Source organism: Phragmites australis, chromosome 17 (assembly GCF_958298935.1).
Source record: "Phragmites australis chromosome 17, lpPhrAust1.1, whole genome shotgun sequence".
Classification (NCBI taxonomy): Eukaryota; Viridiplantae; Streptophyta; class Magnoliopsida; order Poales; family Poaceae; genus Phragmites; species Phragmites australis.
In genome coordinates, this window is record NC_084937.1 from 14088928 (window position 1) to 14101305 (window position 12378).

General features: G+C 41.9%; 1 protein-coding gene across 1 annotated transcript; it reads right to left on the reverse strand.

The window, feature by feature from the left end:
• Window positions 1-261: 261 nt before the first annotated feature.
• Window positions 262-8988, reverse strand: LOC133897813 (UDP-glucose 4-epimerase 4). The gene is made up of 9 exons (XM_062338643.1): window positions 8614-8988; window positions 6772-6821; window positions 6502-6637; window positions 4273-4374; window positions 3965-4192; window positions 1779-1863; window positions 1316-1398; window positions 867-958; window positions 262-783 (listed from the first exon to the last, which is right to left on the reverse strand). The coding sequence occupies exons 1-9, from the start codon at window positions 8815-8817 to the stop codon at window positions 672-674; spliced, it is 1092 nt and encodes a 363-aa protein (XP_062194627.1). The 5' UTR covers window positions 8818-8988; the 3' UTR covers window positions 262-671.
• Between the last annotated feature and the right edge of the window lie 3390 nt (window positions 8989-12378).

The following is a 12378-nucleotide window of genomic DNA, read 5'->3' on the forward strand; positions in this document are numbered from 1 at the left end:
TAATGGTTCCATAGAAGAAATTCCACGCGCACAATCAGATGAGAATTACCGAGCAACAGGAACAATCGCAGTCATGCAGAACCGATGTGAACAAGGGTGCTTTAGCAAGAATGTATGTGACGCACAACAAGAAGAAAAACAACGACAATCCCAAGCTTTGATTTATAGATAGTCCATGGACTTTCAGAACAAAAAAAAAATACACAGATCGCATTTGATATTCAAATAAGCGATACTTGAATGCCCTAGTCAAATGTGATGGAAGTCCAAAGAGTTGAAATGGATGTATTACTGTGGTTCCACTCATTAATATTACAGATACAACCTTTGCAAAGAAAAAAATATTACAGGTACAACAGAAAAATCGTATAAGCTGCATTTTTTGTGATGCTGAAATCTGTATCATGCTCTGTCGGAGGCAACACAACTCAATAAGCAGCAAAAGAATTGAATTAGCTGATTGACTATAGAAATGCTCCCAAAAGTTTGATAAACTATATGCATTTAGAAGATTGAGTTATACCGATACTGGAGCATTTATGCTAGGAGATAACATTCTTCCTAAGCCTATAGAACTTTTCTCTGTATGACTGACTGACTAGATCTACATTTATCCTGGTTGGCACTACGTTGCATGTACAAGTGAGTCCACACAGAACAATCGGTGTTGTTCAGTGTGAATTACCATTCTGCTTGGAAGACTCAGATGCCGCATATCCATAAGGGTTCTTGCTAGCCCAGTTCCACAGGTCCCTGCACATTTCTTCGATGCCATATTTCGCTCTGAAGAAGGAACAATCATATTAAATAACTAAAATTGGGTGTAATTCATAAAAAGCTTTTAAAAGGTACTTTTTATGCCTTACTTCCAGTTGAGCTCTCTCTCTGCTTTTGCAGTCGATGAAAAGAGAATCTCAGCATCACCAGGGCGCCGTTGACCGATGACCAAAGGAATTTTCTAACAAAGGAAACAAGTACATACAGATAAGAAAAATAGTCGCAAGAAGAAAAACTCGTGCAAGTCTTGCTATCGTTGTTAACTTGGCAGCAGGGTTAACACTTACAATTAACATACAAACCAACCCTACAAATTTCTAGGTTCTTGTTGTGAATTGTCAAATAGTCTAACTCTCAACATGAGCCTCTAAACCCAACATGATCCACTGGATAAATCTAAGGATTGCTTGTATACCATTAAAATTCAGCAGAGTGGAGGTTTAATAAAAGCAGATATGCTAACCAGCAAAAGTTATCATGGCAAAAAAAATAGGGACCAAAGGTGTCCAATACTCAAAATATATCTAACCAGGTACACCTTTCCAGAAGCCTTCTCAAATGCATTGACTATCTCCAACACTGATGTCCCCTTTCCAGTTCCAAGATTGTATGCTTCACATCCTGCAAGAAGAGTCAAATTTTGGAACAAGATCCAAATACAAACAAATTGAAGATTCTGACTTGTGAGCATCCAATTAACTAATATGTAGAAGAAACTGGGGTTTGAGTACTATGCATGGACTCAAAAGTCAAAGCATCATATACGATGGATATTTTTCCTATATATTTACCAGCTTAAAAAAATGCATCTGTGTCGTCGCAAAAAAAAAAAAAAAAAAAAAATGCATCTGTGATACATTACTGTTAGGCTCTTGACCAGAAAAAAGATAATGTGAATGGAAAACAGAAGAAGTTTTGTATTCACATTTTTAGAGTACAGCTGGAAAGTGGTATAAGCATTTCTGATAGAAGTATATGAGAGGGCAGCCATTTGTGCAAACCTATGTTAGATAAGTTTTCAAAAAGCTTCCGTAATGCGAAAAGATGTCCTTCAGCAAGGTCAACCACGTGAATATAATCACGTACCTGCAAATCATGCAATAGTGTTCTTAGTTGATGGGAATATTCGATAACATATTAATGCAGTTGTCAATAGTATTCTAAGAATAGTTCTCCACTTGCAACAGCACTTGGAAAATGTTAGACAATATTAGATTGGCAGGATGAAGCTAATTGGAAGAAGAAACAAATGAGATAGAAACCATTGTCACCATGAGTGCCTGTCTTCAATTTAAACTGTGGGTTTATTTGCTGTCACTCTTTGTTTTGGTCCTTTTCTGTAAACCAGGCATTAGGAACCTGACGGTACAGTTCTTAGGAGGCTGAGGCAAACTCTTTACTGTAAACTGTAAAAGTGATAACATTAGGAGTGACCACATGGTAACATGTTTTCGTAGGAGTGGACACAGAAAGCTGACCAAACGCTAAGTTACATGATTGAACATAGACTGAGGTAACAATTTATATTCTGATAAGCACTAGTGCACTACATAATTCCATTTGTTACTCCAGCTTTCAAATTGAAGAATCCCAATCCTAAGCAGTCGCCGGCTATTACTGATTCTAGTGCCGATTGAGAATATAGAGTCCTTATCCATTACACATAGGTTAAGTTACTAGAGTACTTATCGTGTACTCTATATATTTCCCTCAGGTGCTACTATTCAATACAAGTTGTTATTCCTAACATGGTATACATAACCAAAATTAGGGTTAGGGTTCTCTAGCTTCCCTTGTGTTTTGCAACTTCCATGCATCTCTCCCCCCACCACAGTTAGTCCCGTCCGCCTCCAATATCCCAATCCAGCTGCCGCTGGGCTCTCCCGCCACGTCACACGCCTCAACGCCGGCCGATCCGCTGGCCTCTGGCCTCCCGATCCGCCCATCGCCAGGCTCTCCTGCCTGCCTCCGGCCTCTAGCCTTGGCGCAGGCCAACCCTCCCTCCTAAGGCGTGTGTCACCTGGGTGTGGTGGTGGCGGTGGGGCGGGCGGGCGGATTCTCCTGGATCCACCTCGTTGTGTGTTGATCGGGGCATGATTCGCCAGGAGAGTGGCAATGATAGAGGAGAGGGTGTCTACCGCGTCACCGGAAGAGAAGGCGATAGGGGAGCGTGAGGGTAAGGACATCGGCTGCTCCTTCGTGATCGACGCCCTCTCCAACTGGGGCTCAAATCTGGGCGCCAAGCCTCCGAGGAGGACGACGTGCCTGACTCCGATGCTAGTCCGGGCGCATGTTCAACTTTAAGAAGGACAAGGATGGGTACTAGAAGTGGTTTGCTGGTAACTTGGCTTCTGGAGGTGCTACTAGTGCTTTTAAGTACAATTCCATTTTTTTCCACTACTTGTGTCTACTCTTGCTAGTCATGGAGCTTCCACCGTTGTTACTAGTATCTCTATTTTTCTTTAGAGTCTTTGTTTCTGTTGCATCCACATCCAAGTTTCAGTCCCTCAGTGAGTTCATCTATATCGTGCGAGTCCACATATTTCTTTGTCAATTAGTCGATTTTTTCCGTCGTTATTGATGCAACTGTGCCATCTAGGTATTTCTATAGCTTTAATGACAAGTTCTTTTGTTGTCTTGCTACTTATCGTCGCTTTGTTGTGATTCTTGATCAAGGGCGCTCTTTGTTATCATCATCACAACTACTATGCTCCGCTATGCACTTCTTCAGCTTGATTCGACAGGATTACAAGACTCCACTCTACCACAGCTTTGAAGAGACAAAAAAATTTATGTATTAGTCTAAGTTTATTATTTAGTGTCATCTCTTTCAAATTGCAACGCTATTGCATACACCTTGCATTGGGGGGTGTTAGGAACATAGAGTCCTTATCCATTACGTATACGTTAGGTTACTAAAGTCCTTATCATGTACTCTCTCATGTACTTTATACATTGCCCTCAGGGGTTACTATTGAATACAAGTTGCTATTCCTAACACCGATCAATCTATATTTCCGTAAAACGCCCTCTACAGAAAAGAGATAGAGTAATATAGACCTACTATCAATAACTAAAATCTTGTGACAATGCAACATGTAATGAATGGACCAAAATGGATAAAGCAAATTCAAATGTAGACATAAGTAACAAGTAAATGAGAGTAGCATAATGAAAAAAAAAGTACCCCTGTCCCATCCTTCGTTGCATAGTTATTTCCAAAGATTGTTAGTGATGGCCTCCTCCCAACAGCAATTTGCTGAACGAAGGGCATAAGGTTGTTAGGAGTTCCACATGGGTCTTCACCAAGGTATCCACTGGGGTGAGCCCCAACCGGATTGAAGTACCTAAGCAAAATGATACTCCATTGAGGATCTGTATGGTATATATCACGGCATATCTCCTCAGCCATAAGCTGCAATTAATATGTGCGATTCCAATCAGTTAAAAGACTTGGTGCAAAGATTTATGCATGGGAAATGAAGAGCAGCATACCTTGGTTCTGCCATATGGGTTATGTGGAGTGAGAGGAAACTCTTCGGTGCAGGGTGAATTCTTAGGTGATCCGTAAACTGCAGCTGATGATGAGAACACTAACTACAACATTTGGACACATATGGCAACAAAAAAACATGTCAGTTTAAGTCTAATCTGGACAACAAACAAACAACTGACTTAACCTCAAACAAACTGTTAACGGTTGACAGAATTATTAAGCAATGAGTATCACCTAGATGTAAAACAAAAATTATGAATGTGGTGACCATATTCTAGTAGGTGCATGGATCAATCGTTACAGTTCATAAAGGTTGGATCTAGGACCGCATAAAATGGTGTTGATTAAAAATGTATTCAAGGAACCAGGTTAGAAGGTGCGGACGTACGCCTAGACCACCCAGGTTCGAGTCCTCTTCGATGCGAATTTGAGTGTCTATTTCTTCTTATTTATAAGAGTAAAATGTAGTAGCGGTCCTCAAACTTATCCTAATGTGTCATTTAGGTCCACGAACTCTGAAAATGCATTTCTAGATCACTAATGTTGTCAAACCATGTCAATCAAGTCCATGCCGATTCAGAGGTGGTCTTGACGTTGACATGGAATGCCACGTGATGCCTGCAAACACTTTTTACACCCAGATCTATGTAACCTCTCTTTGGATCTGTGGGGCTGAGACCCATTGGACCGATTCAACATTTTGACTCTGGTCAAAATTGAAACAAGAGAGGGAGGGGTGGCGTTGACCGACGGTTGACCTACTCGCCGACAACGATTGGTGGTGAGGCTCGGCCAAGGAAGGGTACTAGGAGCACTAGCACACAATGGGGAACCAATTTGGGGTCTCGGCGGCGACATGCAGAGAGGGGAGTATGGCCAGCAACGAGGGAAAGCATCAGCGGCCATTGACGGCTCAGGAGAGCTTCATCCGTGACAACACGGCAAAGGCCAGGTCAGCGATGGGCCCAAGACAAACAGGGACACACACGAGGATCCTTAGGCAGAGGGAGGGTTAGAGCGGCAGGTCGACGGTGAGGCACAAAGGACGGCAGTCCGAAGCGGGGAAGACGGTCACCGAGCTCGATTCTGTCAGGGAGAAAGCGAATCCGGTCGGGAACTCGAGGGAGGGGACGGAGAGGGAGCTCCGGTCAGCATGGATGCCGCTCGTCTACTTGCTGGCCTTGTTCCTACTCAAGCCGCTGCTGGTCATGGACGTGTCGTTGAGCGATTAAGAGTGGGAGTGGGCCCGGAGGCTTGAGCGCGCAGGGGAGCTCGAGTTCCTCGAATCGAGGTGTTGTGGCGCGTGGCACAGCTGGTGCTGGCCACGGCGCTAGCGGCGTCAGTGGCAGGCGAGGCAGCGCTGCGTGCGGCAACAAAGGTGATGGGGCTCGACTTGCAGCCGCAGCTTTGGGTAGCATTCTTGCTGTTCAGCGTCCTCCTGGGTGTGTTGTACGGGGTGTTCTCGACGAGCTCCAATCCGGGGGTGGAGGGCAAGTGGCTCGGGTGGGAGGAATTTGTCAAGAACATACGCAAGGTCGTGCTCCAAGCCAGCGATGGCCATGGTCAAAGAAAGAAGTAGGTAGACAGTAGCTGCTCGGTAGGAACGCGTAACACCTCAGTCTGATCAGATCCATGCAGGCACCACGTGACATGTCACATTAGCGTCAAGACCCTCTCTGAACCGATATGGACTTGATTGACACGATTCAACAACATTAATGACCTAGAAATACATTTTTAGAGTTCGTGAACCTGAATGACACAGTAGGACAAATTCGAGGACCTGCATTTTACTCTATTTATAATTATAATGCCACCTAATTCCTTCTAGGTTGGTCGAGTTTTTTAAAAAAAATGTATTCAGCAGCAGTCTGGTACATCAATTATATCAAAAAGTAGAGAAACCTTTTCTTTTAATAACTTTGGCACTCATTTTACATAAAAGGTAAGTAAAAATGTAGTAGGAACAAGACTATCCTTCACTGCATTAAAAACGCAGCTTTGTCATCAGTCTTTTTGTGTTTTTTTTTTTTGGCATGTATTGCATAAGCTTCCAAATAATTGGCAATGTTTGTTATGTTACTACTGTTGAAAGCACTAAGTAGAAATTTAGAACAGAGTAATTATCAGTTACGCGTCATTATGCATATAAACCCAGAAAGATGATCACATAACAAAACATCCTCATGGTGCACAAGGTACCCCACAAATACAGGGATTGTAAATACCTTCTTACATCCATGAGCTGCCATAACTTCCAGAAGATTTATTGTACCAACAACATTATGGTCGTAATAAAGCAATGGCTTCTGCACGCTTTCTCCAACAGCTTTCAGTCCAGCGAAGTGAATAACAGCATCAAATCTGGAGGATGGGTAATATAAAAATCTAAATAAGTACTCAGTGGACATGCCTTTACAAATAGAAGACAGGCAAAACATTGAACAAGTAATGAATGCACAGAAATAAATCGATTACTATTATGCAGTGTGCTTTACCTTGTTGAAGCAAAAACCTTGTGCAGTGCATCCTTGTCACGGATATCAACCTGCAGAAGCAGAAAAGTTGATGGTATTGATCGTATGGCCCAAAAGGCCATTAACAATTTCATGAGTAAGATTAAGATATCTAGGGTTTAAATACATAATATAACACTGACTTCCTGGTCCATCCATAGCACATGAAGCGATATTTTATTTTTCCAAAGATATACCATCAAATGGTACATACAGCGAGGACAAACTGAAGTGAAAATAAAAATTGTATCATGCCACACATACTTCAATGACATTCTCCTTATCAGGGAAAAGGGTACCAGTATTACACTGAAGAGAGTTAATGTGATAAGCTCATGCAAATATTTCTGAGAAAATTTGGGCTAACACAGTTGCAAAACTATGAACTAACACTGTCCATGTGTTGTTCTCAATAGCGACAACCCATTTACCCAAGAAACATCAAAGTTGCATATACGTATTTTCCCAGAAAGAAGACATTTATCTACTAAGTACATTGGTGAAAACAGCTGAAAGATGAATCGACGTCACCTGGTAAGTTTACCATGCCATTTTTAGTCAGGAACTTGACAGAAAAGGGCAGATCCTTTCAACATGGAAAATACATTGCTGAGCAAACACTTACTTCATTTCAGCTTCGAATGCAAGTTTACATGCCCCTCAGATTGCTTAGTGCTGATTCTTTATGAAGAGACAAACTTATTGGTCAAGCCAGCAAATTGTCAACAGCAAATAAGAATTTGGCAAACCTTGCAGCTACTTAATCGAACTGCCTATGACTATGTGCAGTGACTTTGAAAAACCTAGATAGAAGAAAAGACTAGACATGTTGTTACCCTGAATGCATAAACCAAGTCCACAAGAACAAGGACATATCATTTATTTATGTACCGACCACTTTGATTCTGTCACAGATGAATCAAATATAGTGGATTCATTAGCCAGCCAACCTGATTATGAGATCACACTATTGACTCCAATCTACAAATTCAGCAATGCTGATGTGATGCATGTTCAAGCATTGACCAACGAAGGCAGTGATGCATGTTCAAGCATTGACCAACGAAGGCACCAACACCATGAAAACCTTCCCAATTGGACAGTTGCCCATCAAGTCCTCAGCTAACCCCCTAAATGTCAACTCCAAACCCTTAATGACCGCAGTTCAATGTAACTTTACAATTAAACGAGAATCCAAATTTGGGTTAATCTATATCAAGCTAAACATTACGAAAGCTTTCGTTGCTTCTTACCATCACCCCATCTACCACTCCCAACCAAATCATCAGGCGACCAAACAAAGTTTCAAAATCCACGATTTTACCACATAACTGGAGAATCTGCGGCCCAGATCATCCGCCAATATCCCTATGAACCAACCATGGACACGCTACATTCTCGACACCAGATCGATTTTACTTTCATACAGCCGTTAGCCAAGATCAATCTGCATTTTTTACCCTGCTATATTCTCGCCTTCTCCGGTGAAATAACAGCCAAGTAACAAAAACCAAACCATATTCCTTCACAAATCCACCATCACTACCAACAAATCAATCAAATGAATAGTAGAAATTAAAAATTATAGGGTAGAGTCCCCACAAGAGCAGATTGAGAGATCTACAGACAGTCTAACGAACCCCCAAATCACCCAGAAAGAGACGCAAGTGAGCAAACCCATCAGCGCGAAGCGAAGCGCGCACGCGGGTGATAAGGAGATATCTATCCCCGCGCAGACGAAACACTAATAAATTACCGAGCGAGGCCGAGACGAGAGATCGCCGAAGGGAGGGTGCGACCACATCGCGAGCGCCGGGTGTTTACCTTGTGGAACGCGAGGTTTTTGGCCTGGTCCCCCGCGAGCGCGGCGACGCGGCGGAGCGCGAGCTCGGAGGAGTTGGCGAGGCTGTCGACGACGACGGCGCGGAAGCCCGCGGCGAGCAGCTGCAGCACGGCGTGGCTGCCGATGTAGCCGGCCCCGCCCGTCACCAGCACCACCTTGCTGCTCGCCCCCGCCTCCGACGCCATCTGCTCCGCGCGCGTCCCTCTCTTCCCTCTCTAGAGCCCCGGCGCTCGCGGATCTGCGGGACGGAACGGGACGGGACGAGACGAGACGAGACGACCAAATGGGAGGCGCGGACGAGGGGGGAGGAGACGAGACAGAGAAGGAGAGAGAGGAGAGAAAATCGAGGAGGAAGAAATTTGAATGCCGAGGTTGCCGCACGCCGGTGGACAGGAGGGCCACTCGCTGCGGGGCCCGCTCCTCCACCCGGGCACTGCCACGTGTCCGCCTGCGCGCTGCTCTCCGGGTGTCGGTGGGTCGCATCGCGTGCTCCCGGCGCGTCGTCCGTCGTCTCAGTGGATTCGATTCGTCCGTTGCTGCACTAATGCCTTAATTAATGGCGTCATTAAGGCTGCTGTTTTAATAATAACTCCATTTGCTGCTGCTGCGATCCCGACGTAGGAGTAATACTAAACTTGCTCGTTCAGTTGGGGCGTTCTAATTGATTCATTAGTCGCTTTCGTGCATATATTAAAATATAGATCGCGCTTTGGTGTTGAGAGCGAAATGTGTCGGTTTAGGTTGTGTGTTGTCAAGATTTGTAAACTTAAATTATTAATATTTTGATTGGATTTTTAAAAATGGTATGATTTAGTTTCATAATATTTATTTTTATTATATTTTATACTAATAATAAGTAGTTTCGTATCTTTTTTGGATCCTGTTTGTTTCAGCTTAGGATTATAATAAATGGTTTATATATGATGGATTATAATAAGTTAGATTATAATAAGTTGGAGGGAAATAAGCTGTAAGCAGTTTAGCAACCTAGATTATTAAAGTCTGTATTATTGACAAAAGTCTGTAATACCCTCAATAAGTGGCAAGAGATTTAGGTGTAGGATGGGGGAAGTGTCATTGATGGGTAATTTCTCCTAAATTTGATAAGTAGTATAGTAAAAGACCAAAATAAACTGAAATAGACTCATTTTCGCAGCTTATAAGATTATTATAATCTGAGCTTTAGCTTATAATAATTTGAACAAATAAGTTAGCTGTTTGTTTCGGTTCGAAATAAATAAACTAATTTATTATAATTTTAAACTGAAACAAACAAGATCTTTGTGATTGGAGTACATTTTGTCGTTGGGAGTACTTTATTACGATCTACCGCGCTGCACATTTGTCTATGCTTGGACTATGTTAAACTGGGTATAATATGAGAAAGTGGCAGGACAAATTCAATGAACGATCTCATTCCGAATTTCTGAGTACCACCGAGCTTCGTCGAAACAGCCCGTTTGTTGATTAATTAGTCCAACCTGACTCATGGTCAGACTTTAATTAATTCAGTTGGATTTGCGTCGTAATAATGGATAGTCTTCAATTATGTAGTGTCTAGTTTCATGTACCAAGACATCAAGTGGTATATTTATGAGATAGTCCTGAATATGTTTCGTTCCCATATTATACAATACATCTAATTAAACATATCCATATATTATACTCACTTCGTTAAAAAAAAATAGACATTTTTTACTCGATCCTCGAAGTTGAATTTTGATTAACATTTTCTCACAGAATATATCATTTATAGCAACAAATCCTATATAGTGTGAAATTATATTAAACGGGGAATCTAGTTGTATAATTTTTATATACCAAAAATTCTTATAATTTAATTAAATGTTATTCAAAGTACATAAATTTTGACTTTTTTAACACAAAATACGTCTATTATTTCTAAACGAAAAGAGTACTGTATATCTAACCAAACGCATTTGTGTCCTATACTATACATTTAATCAAACAAGCTACTTAGATAATCTCATGCATCTAAGACTATCCCATTACATTCATCTTTGTCTAATCAACCAAACATTATCTTAGAGATTAGTACAGATCTTTCCATGACCGGTGCCAGCATCTACTTTTTAGGAAAATACCAGCATCAATTATTTTAAAGAAAATACCAGCATCAGTGTTTACCGTTTCACAACAACGAAGGTTGACCAAACAGGACAGGAGGAGCCCGTCCCGGCGAGCCAAGTGGAAGGCCAAGACTTTTTACGGTGGGTTGTCTATTCAGGTAGCTTGTTTGATTGGAGCCAATTTCATCAATAAAATCCAAATAGGGTTAACCAAGAAAATCCAGGGGAGAACGCCATCGAAATATTTAGTACCGACATTTTCACCCCACTGTATACTGTGGATGACTAATCGAGATGGCTTGGTTGACGGCAATGGAGTCTGCGCCCTTAAGATCTCATATTCATGGCCTTCAACTTGTGCATGGCAGTTGACTAGCCTTAAGCAAACTTTTTCCTTCACTAGGAGCATTTACATAGCTGATAATGATTGTCATCCTAGGTTGCTTGCTTTGTCGGCTCTAAGAAGTACATCGGAGGGTTTACTATTTGCTAGGAGCTGTTTAACCTTTACGTGTTATTTGTCACGGCGCACCTCCCTCTCAAATATAGATATCAACCTGGAATACTTACATTCAACGTGTCTAATGGTAACAAATATTTACATTCACGACAAGAAAATTATATTAGTGGATTTATCGTAGAAAACACTCCCATCATTTTTGTTAGCGATGTTTCCTAACGTGTAACTAGAAAAAGAACTAATAACAAAAATGTATGTAGCGCAGATCATGTCAATGCCCAAAAACAACAATTGCCCTTACGCAGACTGGTGGCATATTGCTGTTCATTGCAGACCTTTTTTTGCCATATATATAGATTGTGCTTGTCAAAAAGAAGTAATATGTTGATGTCGACCAAAAGCAACTTGGCATTCAATATATGATTTGTATGTACATGGAGGAGCTCTCTTCATCTACTCTTGACCTACTAATTAAAGGCTTTAAGTACATCTTGGAATTCGATTTTTCACTAGTTTATAGGCTACTGGCCGCGTGAACCTGCATCCGGCAAGGCGGAGTTCAAGGTTCAGGCTGTCGAGGGCCCACAAGGACTCTGGACTGCAGCTGTGGCCACACAATCCATGATATATGCTCACTTGACATCATGGAGGGGATGGTTAGTTCCAAAAATCATGGAGGGAATGGTTAGTTCGGAAAAAATCATGAAGGGAATGAAAAAACAGCAGACTTTCATGTGATGATGGCCCCAGATGACATCATGTCAAAAATCAAACGGCAGCTGACAAGGTCTCATTCCCTCAATCTCACCTGTGACATCATGTGAGAATGGTACACATCACTTCTTTCTCCATGATATTGGCTTCAGCTTTCCAGTCAAGAGTCATACATGAACAAATTAACATTTCATGTATATTCTGAATTCTGATGAGAACATGACCTATCAAGTTCTGCATATATCAGAAACAATAGGTTTGCACTGAAACAAAACGTAGTAGCATCTCCAGAGCAACAAAATACAGAAAATGGCGTGGCAATAGCTCCAAAGCCTTGGCTTCGATACAAATACAATAGGGGCATCGCCTTTTATCTCACATTTCATCGAGCATGTTGTGCACTGCAGCAACAAAGAGATTCACAGAACTGGCACTAAAGAACACCAAGATCGATGATACCGCACAATGGAACACCTGCGAAG